At 34.7% G+C, this 17,908-nt stretch overlaps 1 protein-coding gene across 3 annotated transcripts in view; it reads right to left on the bottom strand.

Moving 5' to 3' along the window:
- Positions 1–1,390: 1,390 nt before the first annotated feature.
- Positions 1,391–17,908, bottom strand: part of THSD7A (thrombospondin type 1 domain containing 7A) — a 458,712-nt gene continuing 442,194 nt past the window's right edge. For 2 of the 3 annotated variants that reach the window (XM_046020918.1, XM_046020920.1), the window contains 5 exons: positions 14,107–14,202; positions 10,819–10,901; positions 10,257–10,467; positions 7,707–7,794; positions 1,391–7,014 (listed from right to left, as the gene is read on the bottom strand). In XM_046020918.1, coding sequence (XP_045876874.1) covers positions 6,930–7,014; positions 7,707–7,794; positions 10,257–10,467; positions 10,819–10,901; positions 14,107–14,202 — 563 coding nt within the window. In that variant the 3' untranslated portion in view covers positions 1,391–6,929. The remainder of the gene's footprint in view (positions 7,015–7,706; positions 7,795–10,256; positions 10,468–10,818; positions 10,902–14,106; positions 14,203–17,908) is intronic. The other variant, XM_046020921.1, reaches the window with a different exon arrangement.

The following is a 17,908-nucleotide window of genomic DNA, read 5'->3' as shown; positions in this document are numbered from 1 at the left end:
CATCTTTAGTGTTTTCTATGGGATTGGGACTTTTCAAAACTCCAGTTGTGACCAAAATGCTGTGGGATTTGCCTTAGGTGTTGCTGAGGTCTGGGAAAGGGGCAAAAGCCATTTTACTTGTTTGAAAACAGCAATACACACAAGAAAAATAACAACAACAACAATTTTCTGGTTTATCTACTAAATTCAGCCCATTTTTCTCTTTTCCTCTCCCTCCTCCCCATCCCCAGCATGTTTATAAGATCATGTGATCAAGGAGAAAAATATCCTTGTTAACATCCTTATTTAACTGAGATTTTAAACTGAGATCTAAACTGAGATTGTTAAACTGAGCTGCCTTGGCAGAGAGATGCTATGGGGTAAGGTAGAGAGAGGAAAGGGAAGTCATCTGAAAAGAACAAAAAACCCCTGCAATATTAGAAAGCCTGACTGCATTTAAGTGTTTTGTATGTATTTCCTTTCTTTTGAGACTAATTGAAACTAATGAGAACTGTACATTGAAGTGTATGTTGGCTTTTGTTTCAATATGTTCAGAGTTTCATGACAGAAATTACTAGAAACTCAGAAGAAGCAAATATAGAAAATAGACTGGTCATGTTCCTGTTTGGGTTTGCAGGACATAAATTGACAGTTGCAAAATAAAAACTGAAGTTTTTAATTAGTAATTAGTAATTTGAGTATCTATATATAAGGAATAATTTGGGTGATATATTTTAAACATTTTTTTCATCTAGATTCAGGTGTAATGAACAATATGGAATGCATTTTTCATCCAGAATTTGTGGCTAGCTGCATATTTTGAGGGGGTTCATATACTAAGTGTTTAAAGGGTTCTCTGCTTAGTTATATTTCAGCAAACAGCTATTTCAGAAAATGCGCTAAGCCCAAGTTACACTGGCAGTAATTTATCTAAGTTGTGCATCCCTTTCTGAATTTGTGAATGTGTGCATCTTAATTATGGGGAATTGAGAGAATCTTAATTTTTTTTTTTTTAATTTATTTGTCAGAGAGAAGGAGAGAGAGAGAGAACACAGGCAGGCAGAGGTGGAGAGAGAAGCGGCTCCCTGCCGAGCAAGGAGACCATGCGGGACTCGATCCCAGGACCCTGGGATCATGACCCGAGCCGAAGGCAGCGGCTTAACCCACTGAGCCACCCAGGCGTCCCGAGAATCTTAATTTCTTAATGTGTGAGCTCCTACCTTGTTTTTAGGTTTGCTCTTTCATTGGTGGGTAGAAGGTAGGGAGAAGGAACAGGAAGAGGCCTGCCTTCTGACTGAGGGAGCAAGAAGAGCTGCGCTCTGTTCCAGAGGGTCTTACATCCTCTGCTGGTGCTCTTTTGACTGGGAACTAAGAGGTCATTTGTCCATAATGATTAATGTGGTGGCCTCAGCAGACTTGTAAAGTTAGGGTTTGCATCTCTTGAACTTTCTCAATTGAAGTTGTTTAAAAAAAAAAAAAGAAAAGAAAAAGCCTAAGGAACAGGCAATACAGTAGAAAAAGGTTTGGATATTCACTGAAGTTCTTTTTGTTTTTGTTTTTTAACCCATGTATGAACAGCAAATAATGCAAATTTAAAAAGTACACATGAATAGAATGAAAATGATTTCCATGTTTATGTTTGTCAGCAACATAGTTATTTACAAATAACCCATATGAAAATGTAAAAAAAGCGTATTACATCTTCACATGCCATCTGTATTAACTGAATAAAGCTTAGTGACATTTTCAAATCTGTAGTTAATTGTACATAGACATTTTGTGCGTTAAAAAAGAAATGTACATAATTTAAAATAAATTACATTACACAATTTACAAAGTAATATTAACTTCTTAGACAGCTGCCTCCTAACTTAAACAAAATAAATATTCAGGTAATTAAATTAACAAAAAAACACATTTAGGGGATTATAATTTATATAAAGACATACTGCAAATTTAATAAAGTTATATTTTACAATGACCGATACTGATCTCTTCAAATCTCTGTGCTGCAAAGAGTCAGGAAAAAGTACCAGAAAGGGAATCTTAATGTTTAATTTTTAAAAATAAACCTAGATAGATTGCTGAAAAATAGTTGTGAAAATTTCATTAAGGGTTCAAAGTAGATGCTCTAGAAACTATTGACTTAAAAAAAAAAGTCTACAAAACACAATAAGACTGACAGTTATATTCTAAATAGAAGAGAGATTTTGATCACTGAAAACATGACTGCCACAAACTAAAAGTCTTCATATACTGCCCGTTTTAAGACCTGGCTTGGTCGAAGCATGAAAACCTAAAACTACAAAGTTAACTCTAGCCACTTAGGATTTGTTTTACTCATTTAATAATGTAGACATAACCATTTTCAGTGTTCTGCTGATACAGAATTAACCGTAATCACACTGCAAAACATCCTTTTTATAAAGAGTCAGGTTTGTGGGGCCCACACCCCAGTTTCAGACCCTGAAATCCTCTTCAGTCACTGCCACCTGAAGGTAAGGAGGAGGTGGGACAGGCAGGCGTTTTTGTTCTCACATCTAAACTAGACCCAGGAAAACTCACTTTTTGACAAGATGCTTTATAGATTTGTTCCTATACTGCTCTCCTTTCAACACCCTCAGTCTCAGAGAGGAAAATATCACACGGAACATATTTGAATTTGGTAATATTTTGCAAATAGATCTCAGATCACTTTGGAGGCATGATTCTTGGAAATCTATTCAAACTCCAAATGAGTCTAGGAACAGGCTCAGGCTGTCCTTTCTATAAGGTACAGGCCTGCCTTACTGTCCTTTAGGGTGGGTCATGAATACAGAAGCAAGGTAGAGGTAAGAGCATAGGGAGTCAGACTAAATAGAGTATAAAAATGGACATATTTACAGAAGGTCTATTTTTGAGAGAGGCATGTCTTCTACATCTTTCCTTACCTTTTTACTCATGTCTTTAAGCAGTACATTTAGTTTAAATCAAGATGTTCACACTCCTAGTGACACTTTACTAAAGGTAAGGAATATAGACCTTCACCTCCCCTGCCCCTGCTTATTTAAAAATTTGAGCATGTTTAGTAGAAGCTAGTTCTGAGAGAAGTCAATAAGATTAAGTTGTAAGCAGACTAGAGACCAGAGGAGATCATTATAAAGAAGCAAAGGTATGATTTGGAGGAGGTAAAAGAAACAAACAAAACTGAGAGGTGTTAATCCCTGTAAGAAGTTCTGGGTAAGTGATTTTATCTTGAGAAGTCCAGGAACATAGCAGGGTTCTGGTTCAGCCACAGTGAACATTGCCATCTCCCTTGGGTGGAGGAGGATTACAGCAAAAGCCTAAGAGCTTAGCCTGAGACATGGACGTTCCATCAGGAAAAATACCACACTGGAAACAAATCCAGAGTGAAGGGTGATTTAAGTGCTTTCTTTACTCATGAAACATTTTCCCTTCTTCTGAGCGTCTTAGATACATAGGTATACAAAAGCCATAAATAATAGTATTACAGTGCCCAGCAGAAGGTGTTATATGTGATAATTCCAAGAAATATGTCTTGTTATGAGTAATTTGTGCTTTGTTATAAGTAATTAAGAACATGCTTTTATGTACTGCTTTTCACATCTGCTTTAAGCTACATGGTAGTGTCCTCAAAAAGGCTTTCAAATAAGAATTATGGTCCCTTTCTTAGGTACTGAAAAATCAACTCCTTTCAAGAGAGATCAGTTGTGCCAATTCTATGTGGTTTATACTGAAATAGTCCAACAAAATAGCATATAATACTGTCATTATTTTCCTTTTCTTCTTTTTTTAACCAAGCCAATCTTCATATTTATAGAGCAGTAGTTCTAAATCTTTTTGGGCTCGCAGGCCATTTTGATAAGGCAAAAGTGTCAACAGACCAGTTACTAATATATTCCCCTCCTGAACTGTCAGAATGAACAGGAGGAATAAGGTTTTGATGAAATTCCAGTAACATAATTATTGACTGATGCCAGGAACAAAAATAAGGCTATTATCATGTTCTAAACATGAATAAAGTAACTTTCATTTGTCCAAAATAGCTAGCTGGCTACATGCCTTTCCTTTTATTTTTCTATTATTTTCTAATAATAATAGTATCTCTAAGATACTAGTACATGTCCAGCATTCGTTCTTTGGAGAAAGATAAGTATTCATCCTAGTGGTGAACTTCCTGTATGTTCCCTAGTTTTAGGTCCCATTGAACCTAGTCTCCTCTGTATACGTAGTATTATAAAATTTAATTCATTTATAAACAAAACATGTATTTTCATAAAATTTTATATTTTGATCATTCTTACAGGACAGGTTGGATGATACTGATCTGCCTTCTGAATCAATGACATTTTACAGTATCCTAAGTATAGCTTTTGTAGCAACAATATATTATTCAGTGATTTCAAAGTTACTAGGTTTTACATACATTTTATAAGGCTGTTAGCTAAATTCTTCAAGTAACTACAAAAGATTCTTTCTCAACTATTTTGGACAAATGGAGTTAATTTTATTAACAGAGACCAACTTGAGGATATCTGGAAGACCCCTGAGTACATAGACTAGCAATCACAGTTTTAAAGCAACGGTATTATTTTTGTCTTCCTCTTCAATAAGACCGATGCAATGGAGTTTGCTTTTATGCTTCGCCTTGTTTAAATCCTTGGTTTAAAGTAAAATTCTCCTCTTTGTGACCACCTGTTTGCTTTGAAATGATTGCTTTGCCTAATACAGTGAGTGAGGCATGCATGCTTTCCACATTTAATTCATATTAATTAATTCAGGGAAAAATCTGTTCGTTTTGGGGGCAAAGACCTATCCTAATCAGATGTTTTTTTGTAATCTTTGCAAATACTTTAATGAACAGCAGGGGGAGTCCAAACTCTACTTGAAGGTAAAACACCCTCTAGTCTAAACCAGTTTTATAGCAACACAGCTATGTTTAAGATAGAGTAGCTTATTACATTGTTTGTTTGTTTTTTTTTAAAGACCTGAAAACCTAATGTCCTCCCCTCTACCAAAGCTTGTTGCAGTAAATGTTGCCTGAAAAATGGAATTGTTTTTTAATGGCACCATTTGATTTTTTTTTTTTTTCCATAAAAAAGAAGTTTGCCAAATTAGATAGTATTTCACTGTGCCATTCCCAGGGCTACATGTGTGAAAAATACCACTACTTACAAAACAGTGATAAAGTTTAATGACCATTTTTCACCTTTGAAATTAAACACTGATGGCATTCTAAGGGTGAATGAATGGAAGCAAAAGACACAACAGAGAGGTAAGCACTGAGAAAACTACTAGACCAGTGGTTTGCAAAGCACAACCTGCAAATGTGGCATGCTGACAACATGTTGTCAGAAAGGTTCACTGGAAAACAGCCATGCTCATTCTTCTTTGTATCGTGTATCGTCTACACTTGCCTCCTCACGATGATGGAACTGAGCAGGTGCAACACAGGCCTGGTGGAAAATACCTACTATCTGGCCCTTCACGGAAAAAGTTCGCCACCCTTGGTCTAGATAGTTAATGAACCCCCCCCTCCCCACTATTTATTCTTTTTTGAGCATTTAAAGTTTTGAAATCCTACAACGACTGCTTCAGATTTTACCAGTGAGAAAGACCAAATGATGGATACATTTGATGCGAAACCAGGAAAAACAAATCTGGGAAAAAGAAAAATCACAGGATTTTGAGTTGCTTTAGTTAAAAAAATGATCAGGACATTATTTTCTCCATCTGCTCAAAATTAAAAAGACAACCGGCTCCTTTTTTTCTTTTCTTTTCTTTTTTTAACAAAGGTAACAAATATAAAAATCTAGTCGTAAACCGCCTTCAAAGTACAATTAAAAACCAACTAGAAGGATCCATCTTTTGAAGGGTTAATGAGTTCGGGATAAGAACATTGAAATCACTGCCATGTTGTCGATTTCACAATGGCTGCAGCAATGAGGAAGAGTGTAGACAGCAGGTGTAATAGCTAATTCCAACCTGTAGCCATTCAAACTGAACTTTATTCTCTTCCAGATGTAAAAACTTGCAAATGGCTCCATGACACTCTTAGCACAGATGTCTTCATCCCATATGAAAAGAGGCAGTTTTTATGGCAATCCTGGTTAAGTGCCTATCATGCTGCACTAATATAGTGCAAAAATGTGCCTTCCATATAGCAAAAGAGATGCAGTCAACCAGTTTGAAAATTAGGGAAAGTAGAAATGTATTAACACAAGCAAATTAGTTTTCCAGACAATAACCACTATAAAATACTGAACTTGACTTTTTTTTTTTTTCTCTAAGATACTAGTACATGTCCAGCATTCGTACTTTGGAGAAAGATAAGAATTAAGTCTTATAAAAGAGTCTTTGCCTCTGAAATGCAGGTTAATGAAAGCTACCATCAACCACCAAGATGCTGAACTTACTCAGTGGATTTTCTGCTCATCTTAGAGCTTATCTCTTATTCACCATTAAAACTGCTTATAAACAAGTACATAGTCTGACATAGTAATGTGTATCATTCAACTGAGTATACATGTTGTTATGCTTGACTATAATATTGTAGAGACCTTGGTATAAACTCTTCATGCTAAAATGTTACTATGGGTTAACACTGCCAACAGAGGCTTGCATCAGGTGTTCTAACTGACCAATTCCATAACCATAGTTTAGAGATGAAAGTGAATGGTCAGTTGGTAGATTTCAGAAAAGATCACAAAAAACTCTCAGAATGCAGCCTGTAGTCAACTAAATCTCCTAGAATTCTCATCGCTGTTTTTTTATTTTTAGATAAGTGGTACTATCTTGATATCTCTATTGGCACTGATTTTCACTCTTTGATGCTCTTTTAAAAACTTACAATGCATTTGAATTCACACAGTATGAAGAGCTTTGTGGCTGCTGGATGTCTACTGCAAAGTCAGAAAGCTGAAACTGGTTGTTGCCGGGTAAGTTCTATTTTACATATCTGCATCTCCATCGTAGGCTAAGGTTAAAGGTTTCAGTCGGTTGTTTTGCCTTCTTTGGGGTTTCTTTGGCTTTTTGCTGTAGATAATAATAAAAATAATTGGAGAAGGAAAATCAATCTCTAATCATAAATTTTACTGTCTTAAATGAAAAATTCAAGCTATATTGATAAAGTTGCCAAACTGCCTAATGACCTAAATTCAACCTTAAAGTTTGAAATCTGGTATCTTTGAATTTCTTACTTAATGCTCTGAATAAACCTGAAATAGAACCCATCAAATATTTTATTATCCTGAAAAAGAATTATCAAAGGAAATTTCTCACTAACAATGGAAATACTACTATAATCATTAGTATTTTACCAGAAATCTTTATAAATAATACACAATTTATAATACATGTTTAAAAAGATAGATGAATAAAATTAGGTATCACCATAATATCTTTCTCCAAGTAGTAATTCAGTATCAAACTCCATAGTTCATGATAAGCATACAAAGCAGTATTATCTTGTATAACCAAGGACAACATACTTGAGATGACCTGGAGCAGCTCTGGCTCATCTTCAGATAGTAAATGGCTCAGATTTGGAAGTTTTTAGAATATCTATGACTAAAGCTATTTTTATTTCTAATTTCAGATGAACATATTAAATAAGTGTGGAATACTTATTTGAGACAAATTACTGTTTCTGTATTATAGTCAACTGACAGTGTTTTTGCTGAAATAGATATGTATCCCCTTAGATTTTGAAATATTTAATCACTCACCAAGCTAGATAAATCATGGAGACAATAAAGATGAGTAACACAAATGCCCCAGCTGCTACACCGTAAACCCAGGTCTTTAGTCTCCCATCTAAGAAGAATGGATATTAGTTATTAATTTACATTAGTCTGGTGTGTGTGTGTGTGTATATATATATATATATGACAGTCTTTAACTATGACCAATGACCAGTCACTTACGGCCAAATCCTTTCAAAACAAAATGAGTTATTGCTTAGGCACAGTTAATGATTAATGCAAAGCTGCTATTATGAGTTAGATGCTGTTAGATTAAAGGTAAATTATCAAGGAGAATTGAATGGGAAAGAAATAATTTTTTCAATTTACATTCAGATTTCAAGTTCACATGCCTAAATTTTTGTAGCTTATCTAAATTTTACTTCAAATTCAGTGTATTTGTAATGCTAACTAAGCATTTTCTTATTTTTATTCTGAGAATGGCAATTATAAGAAGAAAAGTAATGCAACTTCAATAAAGTCCTACAGCTTAGCATTAATGCAGACAGGTTTGTGAACATAAATTTTGTCATTTTAACCTTTTTTTCCGAGATGAATTGAAAGTGAATATATTTAACTTTTGGGGGAATTAATCTTTTATCTAATTCACACTTAACACTGTACTTTAAAGTTCAGTCAACAATATTCTTTGTAAAAATAGCCAAGTTTGATAATAACTTTTTAACTCTAAGTAACATTTTTCTAACTTTTTATTATATGGAATTAGGCAGGATAAGAACATTTCTAATTTGATTTTCTAGTCTCATTTTCTTTGAGCTTCTTAGTTTTGTGTTCAGAATAAACTTCAACTAGATGATAGTATTAATGACTTTGCCTAACTTGATCATTACATCAACATGTGTTTTCTGTTGCATAGATACATTATATTACTGCTAAAATTACTGCTAAATTTATAGATTACTGCTAAAATCATAGACTGGGCAAACTGACCCCATAGACACTGTTTTATTCAATATTTGGAAGGCATCGAAAACAAATCGGTACTGTGAAAGTTTTTTCTGCTTAGAGCTTGATCAACTTAGGAGTCCATTTTATATTCTAAATATACTACTTTTCAATTCTAAGGATTTTAAAAAGTAGAGTGAGTTTAAAATCAACCATTCTTGGATTCATCTGCCTTGAGAGTTGTTTTTCAACAAATATTCTTGGAGTTTTTAAAAAACCAAGAACAAAGTCTAAATGTACTTTTTAAGAACATAAATCTTTTTAATATATTAAAATATTCATTTTAGGGAGGGTATATACTTAAAATGACAATATTCTCTTTTTAAACTTTTTTTTTTTTTTTTTTAGTTTTGATGTGAGAAGTTCTGCTTGGATTCTTAGTTGAAGTCAAGATTGCTAATGGCCATTTGCAGCTCCACTATCTTGAATACTGAGAGAAGAGTTTCCCAGGTTTGCACAAACAAGTCAACTTTGCAAAATAAATTATATTTTCAGCTAACAGCCATATGAAGACAGGGACAATGTGGTTAAATACTGAAAATACTTAATCCAAATACTGAAAATACTTAAAATCCTTATAGTGATTCTCTAATAAGTGTTTTGACTTAATACATTAGAAACAGAGATGTGCTGTGCAGATTCCCCTTCTTATATTTCTAACAACAGTAAAGTAGGCTATGCCTGGCTTTGCATGGAGATTTCCTTTGGCCATTAACTAGTAATCCCTCTTGGGGTGGGGGGAAAAACACCATGATCTGCACTACTGTATAGCCCTTGCAGCACAATTATAAGCACCAGCTTTAGTTCCAGGACTAAGCATACAGTTCATTCCACTTGGGGAGACCATGTGTGCAGGGTAGGGCTAGCACTGTATTAGGCCTTCAAGCTTTTGCCTGTGTTGGCTTCAAGTCCATTACTAGACACATTAAGGTTGTCTGTTTAATATGACAAGGATCTGGTAAGTCTCCAAACTTAAATCATCCCATTTAGACAGGAAGGCTCCATCCTTTCCCTGCTGTATCTGGCGCTAGTACAGATTCTGATTATTTGAGTTGACCAAATCTAGGGGCTGATAGAAAATGGGCTGGCTACCAAGGACTGACCCTCCCCCAGTCCTGTCCTGGCACAGCACTGCATTACTGATATTCCTGTTTTTAGGTTCAAATTATTAACAGTCTGTGGTCAAATGAAAAATTCTTGAATGTCTTTAGAGTTTTACTTGTTTTAGTTCTGAAGTGACAATGTACTTTATTCCTAATTAATATTTCATTGTTAGATTTCTTTGTTCAATGTGAATATAATTATACTTGTAAATTTAGGTCTGAGATCAAAATAACTAATATCCTAAATTTTTTTCCAGAAGAAAGTAATTTCATTTCTCTGAACTTTGAGCATGAGTGCCTTTTTCATAATAGTAAAAACATTATGCTGTATGGCAATATCAGAATAAATGAGTACAGATGAAATGATAACTCCTGAGAAAATGCTTGCTCATTTTTTTTTAACCCTTTGACATTAGTTAAATGTATAACTAAAGGATTCTACATTAACACTGCCTTGTCACTTCACCTGGCCCAAATGGCTGTAGAAACCAGGTCCTTCCCCGTCCTGTTGGGTTACTGGAGGATTGGGTGGGATGTACTGCCCGACTGGTTTTCACATCTCCTCTTTTGTCCTCCACAGTGGGTATCACCACCACAGGGATAAGTGTGCACTGCTCAAGTGTACCATTAGAAGACATGACTTCAGTGTACCCTTCTTCACAACTGCATGTCCTCATCTGCAGAAGAACAAGAGGATTTCTACTGTACATAGAAGGTGATCTTTGAGAGCATAATAGATCTAACTTGAAGAGAAGGCTTTAAGGAAGTGCTGTTTGGGAAATTTACTATATGTAATTTCTGTCTCAACTGCATAAAAAACACACCTTTTGTACTGCATACAAATTATTTTAACAGTAGAAACAGTAAAAACATTCCGAATATTCATAGTGATAAAAGGAGAGATCTAGAAATAAGGCTTTAGGCCCCAAGACATGCTTTTTCTGGGGGTGGGCGAATGGACTTTTAAGAGATTGGTGAGATGACAAATAATGAAGTTGGCTTGTCCTTCCTAATGAAGTCACACCTACCTCACTACAGTACGAGTGGGGTTGACTACACGGTGGGTTACAAGACCTGTCAGCATCAGGCTGGCGCACCACCAAGCAGCCCCCTGCAGAACAGAAAATCATACGTTGACAAGTAGCATCTCTTACAATAAGAAACACACTGTTGTATAGACTTGTCTTTGAATCCTGAGCCACTTTGGGAACCCCCGTGGATTTTTCTGAGGGTGACTGTGAACTATTTGGTTAGCCTGGACTACTTCGTACAGGAACTTGAGGCTCTTCTTATTCAGAAGAGATAGCACAGTGCCCGGCACTCAGCAGGAGCTCCACAAGCACTTACTTGTTTAGTTGCTACTTTGCTAATTGCACACGCTAATTGCACACCAGCTATTTCTGTCCCGGTCCCCAATTCCCCCTATTGGTCCAGTCCAACATTAAAAAGCAGATTGAATTTTCCTTTAAAGTTAAATTTCTTTCTTGGCTAGTCAGAGAAACCATTTTTATGTCCCTTGAGACATCTCTTTAATTTATGTGACTATCATACAAATGTGTTTTTTTTTCCTTTTTTTTTCATTTTATTTATTTTTTCAGCGTAACAGTATTCATTCTTTTTGCACAACACCCAGTGCTCCATGCAAAACGTGCCCTCCCCATTACCCACCACCTGTTCCCCCGACCTCCCACCCCTGACCCTTCAAAACCCTCAGGTTGTTTTTCAGAGTCCATAGTCTCTTATGGTTCGCCTCCCCTTCCAAATTTTTTTTTTTAATAAACATGTAATGTATTTTTATCCCCAATAGATGCTGAAAAAGCATTTGACAAAGTACAGCAACCCTTCCTGATCAAAACTCTTCAAAGTGTGGGGAAAGAGGGCACATACCTCAATATTATCAAAGCCATCTATGAAAAACCCACCACAAATGTGTTTTTTTAAATAATGCATAGTTCTTAGAAAACAATCACAATCCCTACCAGTTCAGGATTTTTGTGGGTATAGGAAAGAAAACATTTGTAGCTACTAAGTTAAACAAGAATGGAATACATCACTTGACATTGCAGCTCTCTGCAAACCAGCTCTCTGGTTTTTCTTCTTCTCTTTCTTCTTTTTAAGTGTAGTACCAAGTGTGCCTAAGTTGTTACAAGTGAGGTTTTAAGATAAGAATTGGTGCCCTAGAGAAACAATATTGGTGATGTGGAGGGAACTTGAGTTTCAAACCATACTTGCTCAGTTGAATAGAATTTTAGGAAAGCAAAGTTTTTCCTTTCCTTATTGATGATCCTCTGGAATTTAATCAGATACCTACTGTTAATTCTTTGCTTTATCTCTCAATAATATAACCTATTCATCAAAAAATTGTGATGGGAAAGCAGTTAGTCATTGCAACGCAATTGCAGTTAAAAGGCCATTATTAAGGTTATTATCATGAAACACATGAAGAAAAAGGAAAACAACATCTTGATTTCTAGTAAGGACGACTTCATAAAATTAAAGCAATCGATCAAGATAGGTAATATACTTTACATGCTTGTCTATTTCTCATAAAGAATCCCGTCTCTCCTAAAAGATGGAAGAAGAATGCATATAGAGTTTATCACATATCATTTACACACTGGCCTTTTTGGTTTCAGAGTATCAGAAAGAAAGAAATACACTTGGTACTTCAGTGGATTAAAAAGAAGGTGAACACATGATGTCTACAGGTAAGTCTTTTAAAACTGGACTTACCTTTGCATTGCATTGAGGAATATCCCCAAATTTAATGGAAAAAGAACTTTTAACATGTAGAATAAATATAGACAACTATTACTTGCATCCATATTTGGGGAGAAAAAAAAAACATAAAAAGTAATAGGACCCTCTGGGAAAACTCCAGTGTTCCCTCTGAATAGTTTCAAGAATGTAGACCTTCATTTTCAACACTTGAGTTGAATGGACCATCTCTATAAGTGCCTTCAAATTCAGAAAACCTATGCTTCCCTCCTAGGGTGCTTTCTCCCCTTAGGCCTCTTACAGTGGTGTGGCTGGAAGAGATCCCCCCCCCCCCCATAAATAATACTGTGAGAGAGCAAAGTTTCCTGGTAGGTGTCTCTTTTTGTTATATATGTGTCCACTGGGAATTGTTATTATCAATGGTTTCTTGATATAGATTTCTCATGTATACAATCTTACCTTCACAAGAATATAATTTGATATCCTGTTCCAGCTTTCATAGGAAATAAGTAAATTAGGTTTAAATAAATCCAGGTAATTTAGAATCTAATATAAAAATTGATGCTTTCCAAAAAGCATATTGATCTCTGTTCCTGTTATCTTACTGTATATATTACAGCTAAATTTATAAATGGACATTATTAACAGGCACCCAAATGCACATTACTTTTTATCTCAGCCAGAGGGTTAAAACAATGGCAGTAAGTCAGCAGGTCCCCCTGAAGAGTCAGTTCTCAAAACGTTTGCTACTGGTACACTATAAAGATTCCTATAGATTAGATCTACAAAAATGTTAAAGGAGAGACATTAGATCTTTGGGTCATGTGCTTAAGGTTGAGGTTCTTGTTCTGACCTTGATTTCTTCCTAGGAAATTTACAAGGTACATATCTGGAGCCAAGTTTCTCTCCACTTCACAGGGTCCTTAAGAACTCTGGCATTTACTGAGTTTAGGTAAGGAAACTTTCAGTAATCACAGATTAGAGAAGCTCTTTGGTATTTTGGGGTCAATTTCAGAAAAATTTTTCATTTGGATTTCTTGACTATATAATTTTTGAGTGGGGACAGAGTAGGTTAACTGCCCAGATACTCTGGGCTTGAGATCTGCTAATACTCTTACCTATTAATTAATTTAAAAAAAAAACCCTGAATTATAGATTTCTGAATTCAAGCAAGATAATTCAAGATATTTAGCTTTATATAATTACATTCCCTTGATAATATTTTTGGTCTTCATCTATATTGCTTTTAAGGTACAGAAAGAGATATAGTCAACAAAATACTGATTTTTTTTTTTTTTTTTTGAGAACATGGTGAGTTATTCACATAAAATTTTTAGGGAAGGCAATTTGAGACGATAATTTATTGGGATTACATAGTATATTAACTAAATTCTAGCAACATCGTCTAAAATGGCTGGGAGAATTTAACTGAAATAATAAAAAATAAAACAGTTACTGGTTACATTGGTATAGCCTAGAAACTGAATCCCAATCATGTACTGAATAGTGAAAGAGTGTCTTTGTTTCCTTATTTTGTTGAACCAACTGTATGTGTGTTACAGGAAGACTTTCAAAAAACAGAGAAATTGGAAGTTTACCTGTTACATTTATACCATCTGACCTCTGACACCAGACTGTTCGGGAAGAACCCTTCCAAGCACTGGCCATCCATTTATACTCATAACACTGTCCATCTGCAGGGACACAATAAATATGAACAGAAGCATTCTGCTGTCTAGAAGGACAATCATAGGGAAAGAATATTAAGAAAATATTTATAAACAATTGTAAAAGTGGTAAGTCCATCTCAAAAATTATTCAAATGTTATTGTCTTGAAATTGCCATATAGATGTTATAAAATTGTTATAAAAATTCCTGATCTATTCCTAAATCTCATTTTTTTGCCATGGTTTTTATTCTTTTAATGATAATACAGTACAGTTGATCCTTGAACAACATGGGGATTGGGGGCATGTACCCCTATGCAGTCTACAATCTGTGCATAACTTTTGACTCTCCCAAAACTTAACTACTAACATCCTACTGTTGACTAGAAGCCTTACTGATAACACAAAATCTGAGTTAATTGTGTTATATGTTACATACTATATGCTTATAATAATCTAGAAAAAAATGTTACTAAGAAAATCATAAGGAAGGGAAAAATATTTTGTACTGTATTTATTATTTTTTAAAAGATTTTATTTGTCAGAGAGAGAGAGCGCACCAGGAAGGGAGGGCAATGCAGAGGGAGAAGCTCCCTGCTGAGCAAGGAGCCTGATTTAGGGCTTGATCCCAGGACCCTGGGTCATGACCTGCACTGAAGGCAGATGTTTAACCTACTGAGCCACCCAGCAGGAGTCCCTGTATTCTATTTATATTAAAAAAAACCTCTCATGTAAGTGGATCTGGGCAATCACACCTTCAGTTCAAGGGTCAACTGTATTATTAAAAGTTTTAAGAAGTATCATTACTCTATGTATCATTCTAAATTATACAGATGAAATATTTGTTTTTTTTTTAAATGTAGCTACAGTACATTTATTTTAACTGCTATATAGAATTCCACTGTACTAAACACCACTTTTTTTTTTTTTTTTAAGGTATTTCCTCCAAATGGCCTTTTAGGTTGTTTTCAACTTTTGCTGTTAGAGCAATGCCTCCGTGGTCAACCTTGTGCAACTCTCTTCATTCTCCTTTAAGGTAAATGTCTAGAAAACAAATTGCTGGGTATCACTATAGGGATGGCTGAAACTTTACTAAATCTTTATTTTTTCCTCTAAAAAGTGACAATCTACATATCCACCAGCAGCAAATAAGGGTTATCATTGTTTGAGCCTTCATAAACATTTATAATTACCAGATTTAAAATTTTTGGTTAGTCTAGTGGGTGTGGAAGCTCTAACATTTTAAATTCTAGTTCTTTATTCATGCTATTAAAGAGTAACAAATGTTTGGGGGCATTTAGACTTCTTCTTATGAGTGTTGCTTCTTTATATCTTGTGGCCATTTTTTTTATCCTCCCGAAATCGATGCCTTTTCTTATTGAATTGTGGGAATTACTCTAGAATAGCAGTTCTCAAAGTAGGGTCCAGAGAACCTGGGAGACTTGGACATTCTTTCAGACTGTGTGTGTGTGTGTGTGTGTGTTTTCCTTTTTTTCAACTACACATCTGTGTGAGTAGAGCTGGATTTTCTTTGTATACATAAACTAAACTAAGATTACAACAGATTGTAGAAACAGACGAGAATCCAGCTGTCTTCCACTAAGGCAGATATTATATATTTGCAAATATGTAAAACAAGACCATGTTTATCAAAGTTATTGTTTTTATTTTTCAAAGTAGCTATTTTTCAGGAAGTATTATTATTGTTACATAAAATTGGTTTTTGGTTATTTTAAATCTTCTCATTTTTAGTATAAATTTTTGTGAATATATAATTCACAAAAGAAAATTTGAGGTCCTCATACAATTTTAAGAATATAAAATTAGATAAATTTTATACTCTTAAACCAAAGAGTTATAAAACTGTTGTTCTAGATACTAATCCTTGGAAATTAATTGACTTCACAAATACCTCTTCTAAGTCTTTGGCTTCACTGCTAACCTTGTTTAGGATCTATTACTATGTAGAAGATTTAATTTTTCATCTTTCTCATTTTTATTTGTCCTGTCATTTAGGAAATTCTTCTCTACCTTGAGTTCATAATGATATTCTCCTATATTTCCTTCAAGTGTTTGACAGTTACACTCTTCACCTTTTGGGTTTATAATTTTTTTTAAAGATTTTATTTATTTGATATATATAGAGAGATCACAAGTAGATAGAGAGGCAAGCAGAGAGTGAGGGGGAAGCAGGATCCCTGCTGAGCAGAGAGCCCGATGTGGGGCTTGATCCCAGGACCCTGAGATCATGACCTGAGCTGAAGGCAGAGGCTTAACCCACTGAGCCACCCAGGCGCCCCTTTTGGGTTTATAATTTATTTAGTTTATTAATTTATCAGTTTTGTATATGTGTGAGCTTACAGATAATTTTAAAAACATTATGTGGATAACAAAGTATTTCACCATTATCCTACTGACTTTCAGTTTGTTATGTACCTATATATGAAAATTTGTTCCTGGGATCTTTTGTTTTATTAGTCTAATTACTTTATTGTTGACTGGTCATTTTTTTTCAATTATTAGTGCTGTAGAATAAATTTTGAACAAAGCCATGAAAGCTCCTTGACCTCCTCTTCCATTTTCTCTTCTTGAAATTCTGGACTTTAATAATTCTGGGATCTTCTTGGTCTTCAACTTCTCATACAAATTTTGGAATCAATTTCTCAGATTACTTGATAATCTTTTTAAATTACAGGGAATTTATAGATACGTTAGTATAAAATTGAAATGTAATGATATTGAGGCCTACCCATGAACGTGCCTATTTTACTAATGTTTTCATTGTTTACATGCTTCAATAAGATTTCATCACTACTGTTCTTATATCATTTCTATTAAATATATTTCTACTTATAGTTTTATTTTGATTCAATTTTTTTCTAATTAAATTTTGTAATTGAGTCTTACTGGTAAGATTTTATTTTTTTGTTCAAGTGTAGTTGACAAAGTATTCATTTCAGATATATAACTCAGTGTTTCAACAATTACATACATTACAAAACACTCACCATAATAAGTTTAGTTACCATCTGTCACCACACAAAGTTATTACAATTTTACTGGTCACATGCCCTGTGATGTTGTTATACTTTTTATCCCTGTGACTTAGTTACACTGTAACTGGAAATTTGTACCTCTTGATTCCCTTCATCTATTTCACCTACCCCCAGTCTGGCAACCTAGTTAGTTTGCTGTACTTATGCTTCTGTTTGTGTTGGTTTTGTTCATTCATTTTGTTTTTTAGGTTTCATATCTAAGGGAAATCATGTGGTATCTGTCTTTGTCTGACCTATTTCACCTAGCATAATGCCCTCTAGGTTCCTTCATGTTGTCTTAAATGGCAAGATCACATGCTTTCATATGGCTGAGTAATGGAATACTGTATATTCATATACAACATTTTGAGCCATTTATTGATGGACATTTAGCTTGCTTTTATATTTTGGCTATTGCAAATAATACTGTAATAAACATGGGGTGCATATATTTTTTTTAAATTAGTGGGATTTTTTTCTTTTATTTGGGTAAATACCCAGAAGTAGAATTACTGGGTCATAAGGTAGTTTTAATTTTTTGAGGAACCTCCATACTGGTCACTACAGTGGCTGCACCCGTTGAGGTTCCTGCCAAGAATGCACGAGGGTTCCCATTGTCCACATCCTTGCCAACGCTTGTCTTTTTGAAATTAGCCATCCTGACTGGTCTGAGGAAATTCTCACTGTGGTTTTGACT

The sequence above is a fragment of the Meles meles genome, chromosome 10 (genome assembly GCF_922984935.1).
Source record: "Meles meles chromosome 10, mMelMel3.1 paternal haplotype, whole genome shotgun sequence".
Lineage (NCBI taxonomy): Eukaryota > Metazoa > Chordata > Mammalia > Carnivora > Mustelidae > Meles > Meles meles.
This window is presented reverse-complemented; position numbering and strand designations above follow the sequence as displayed.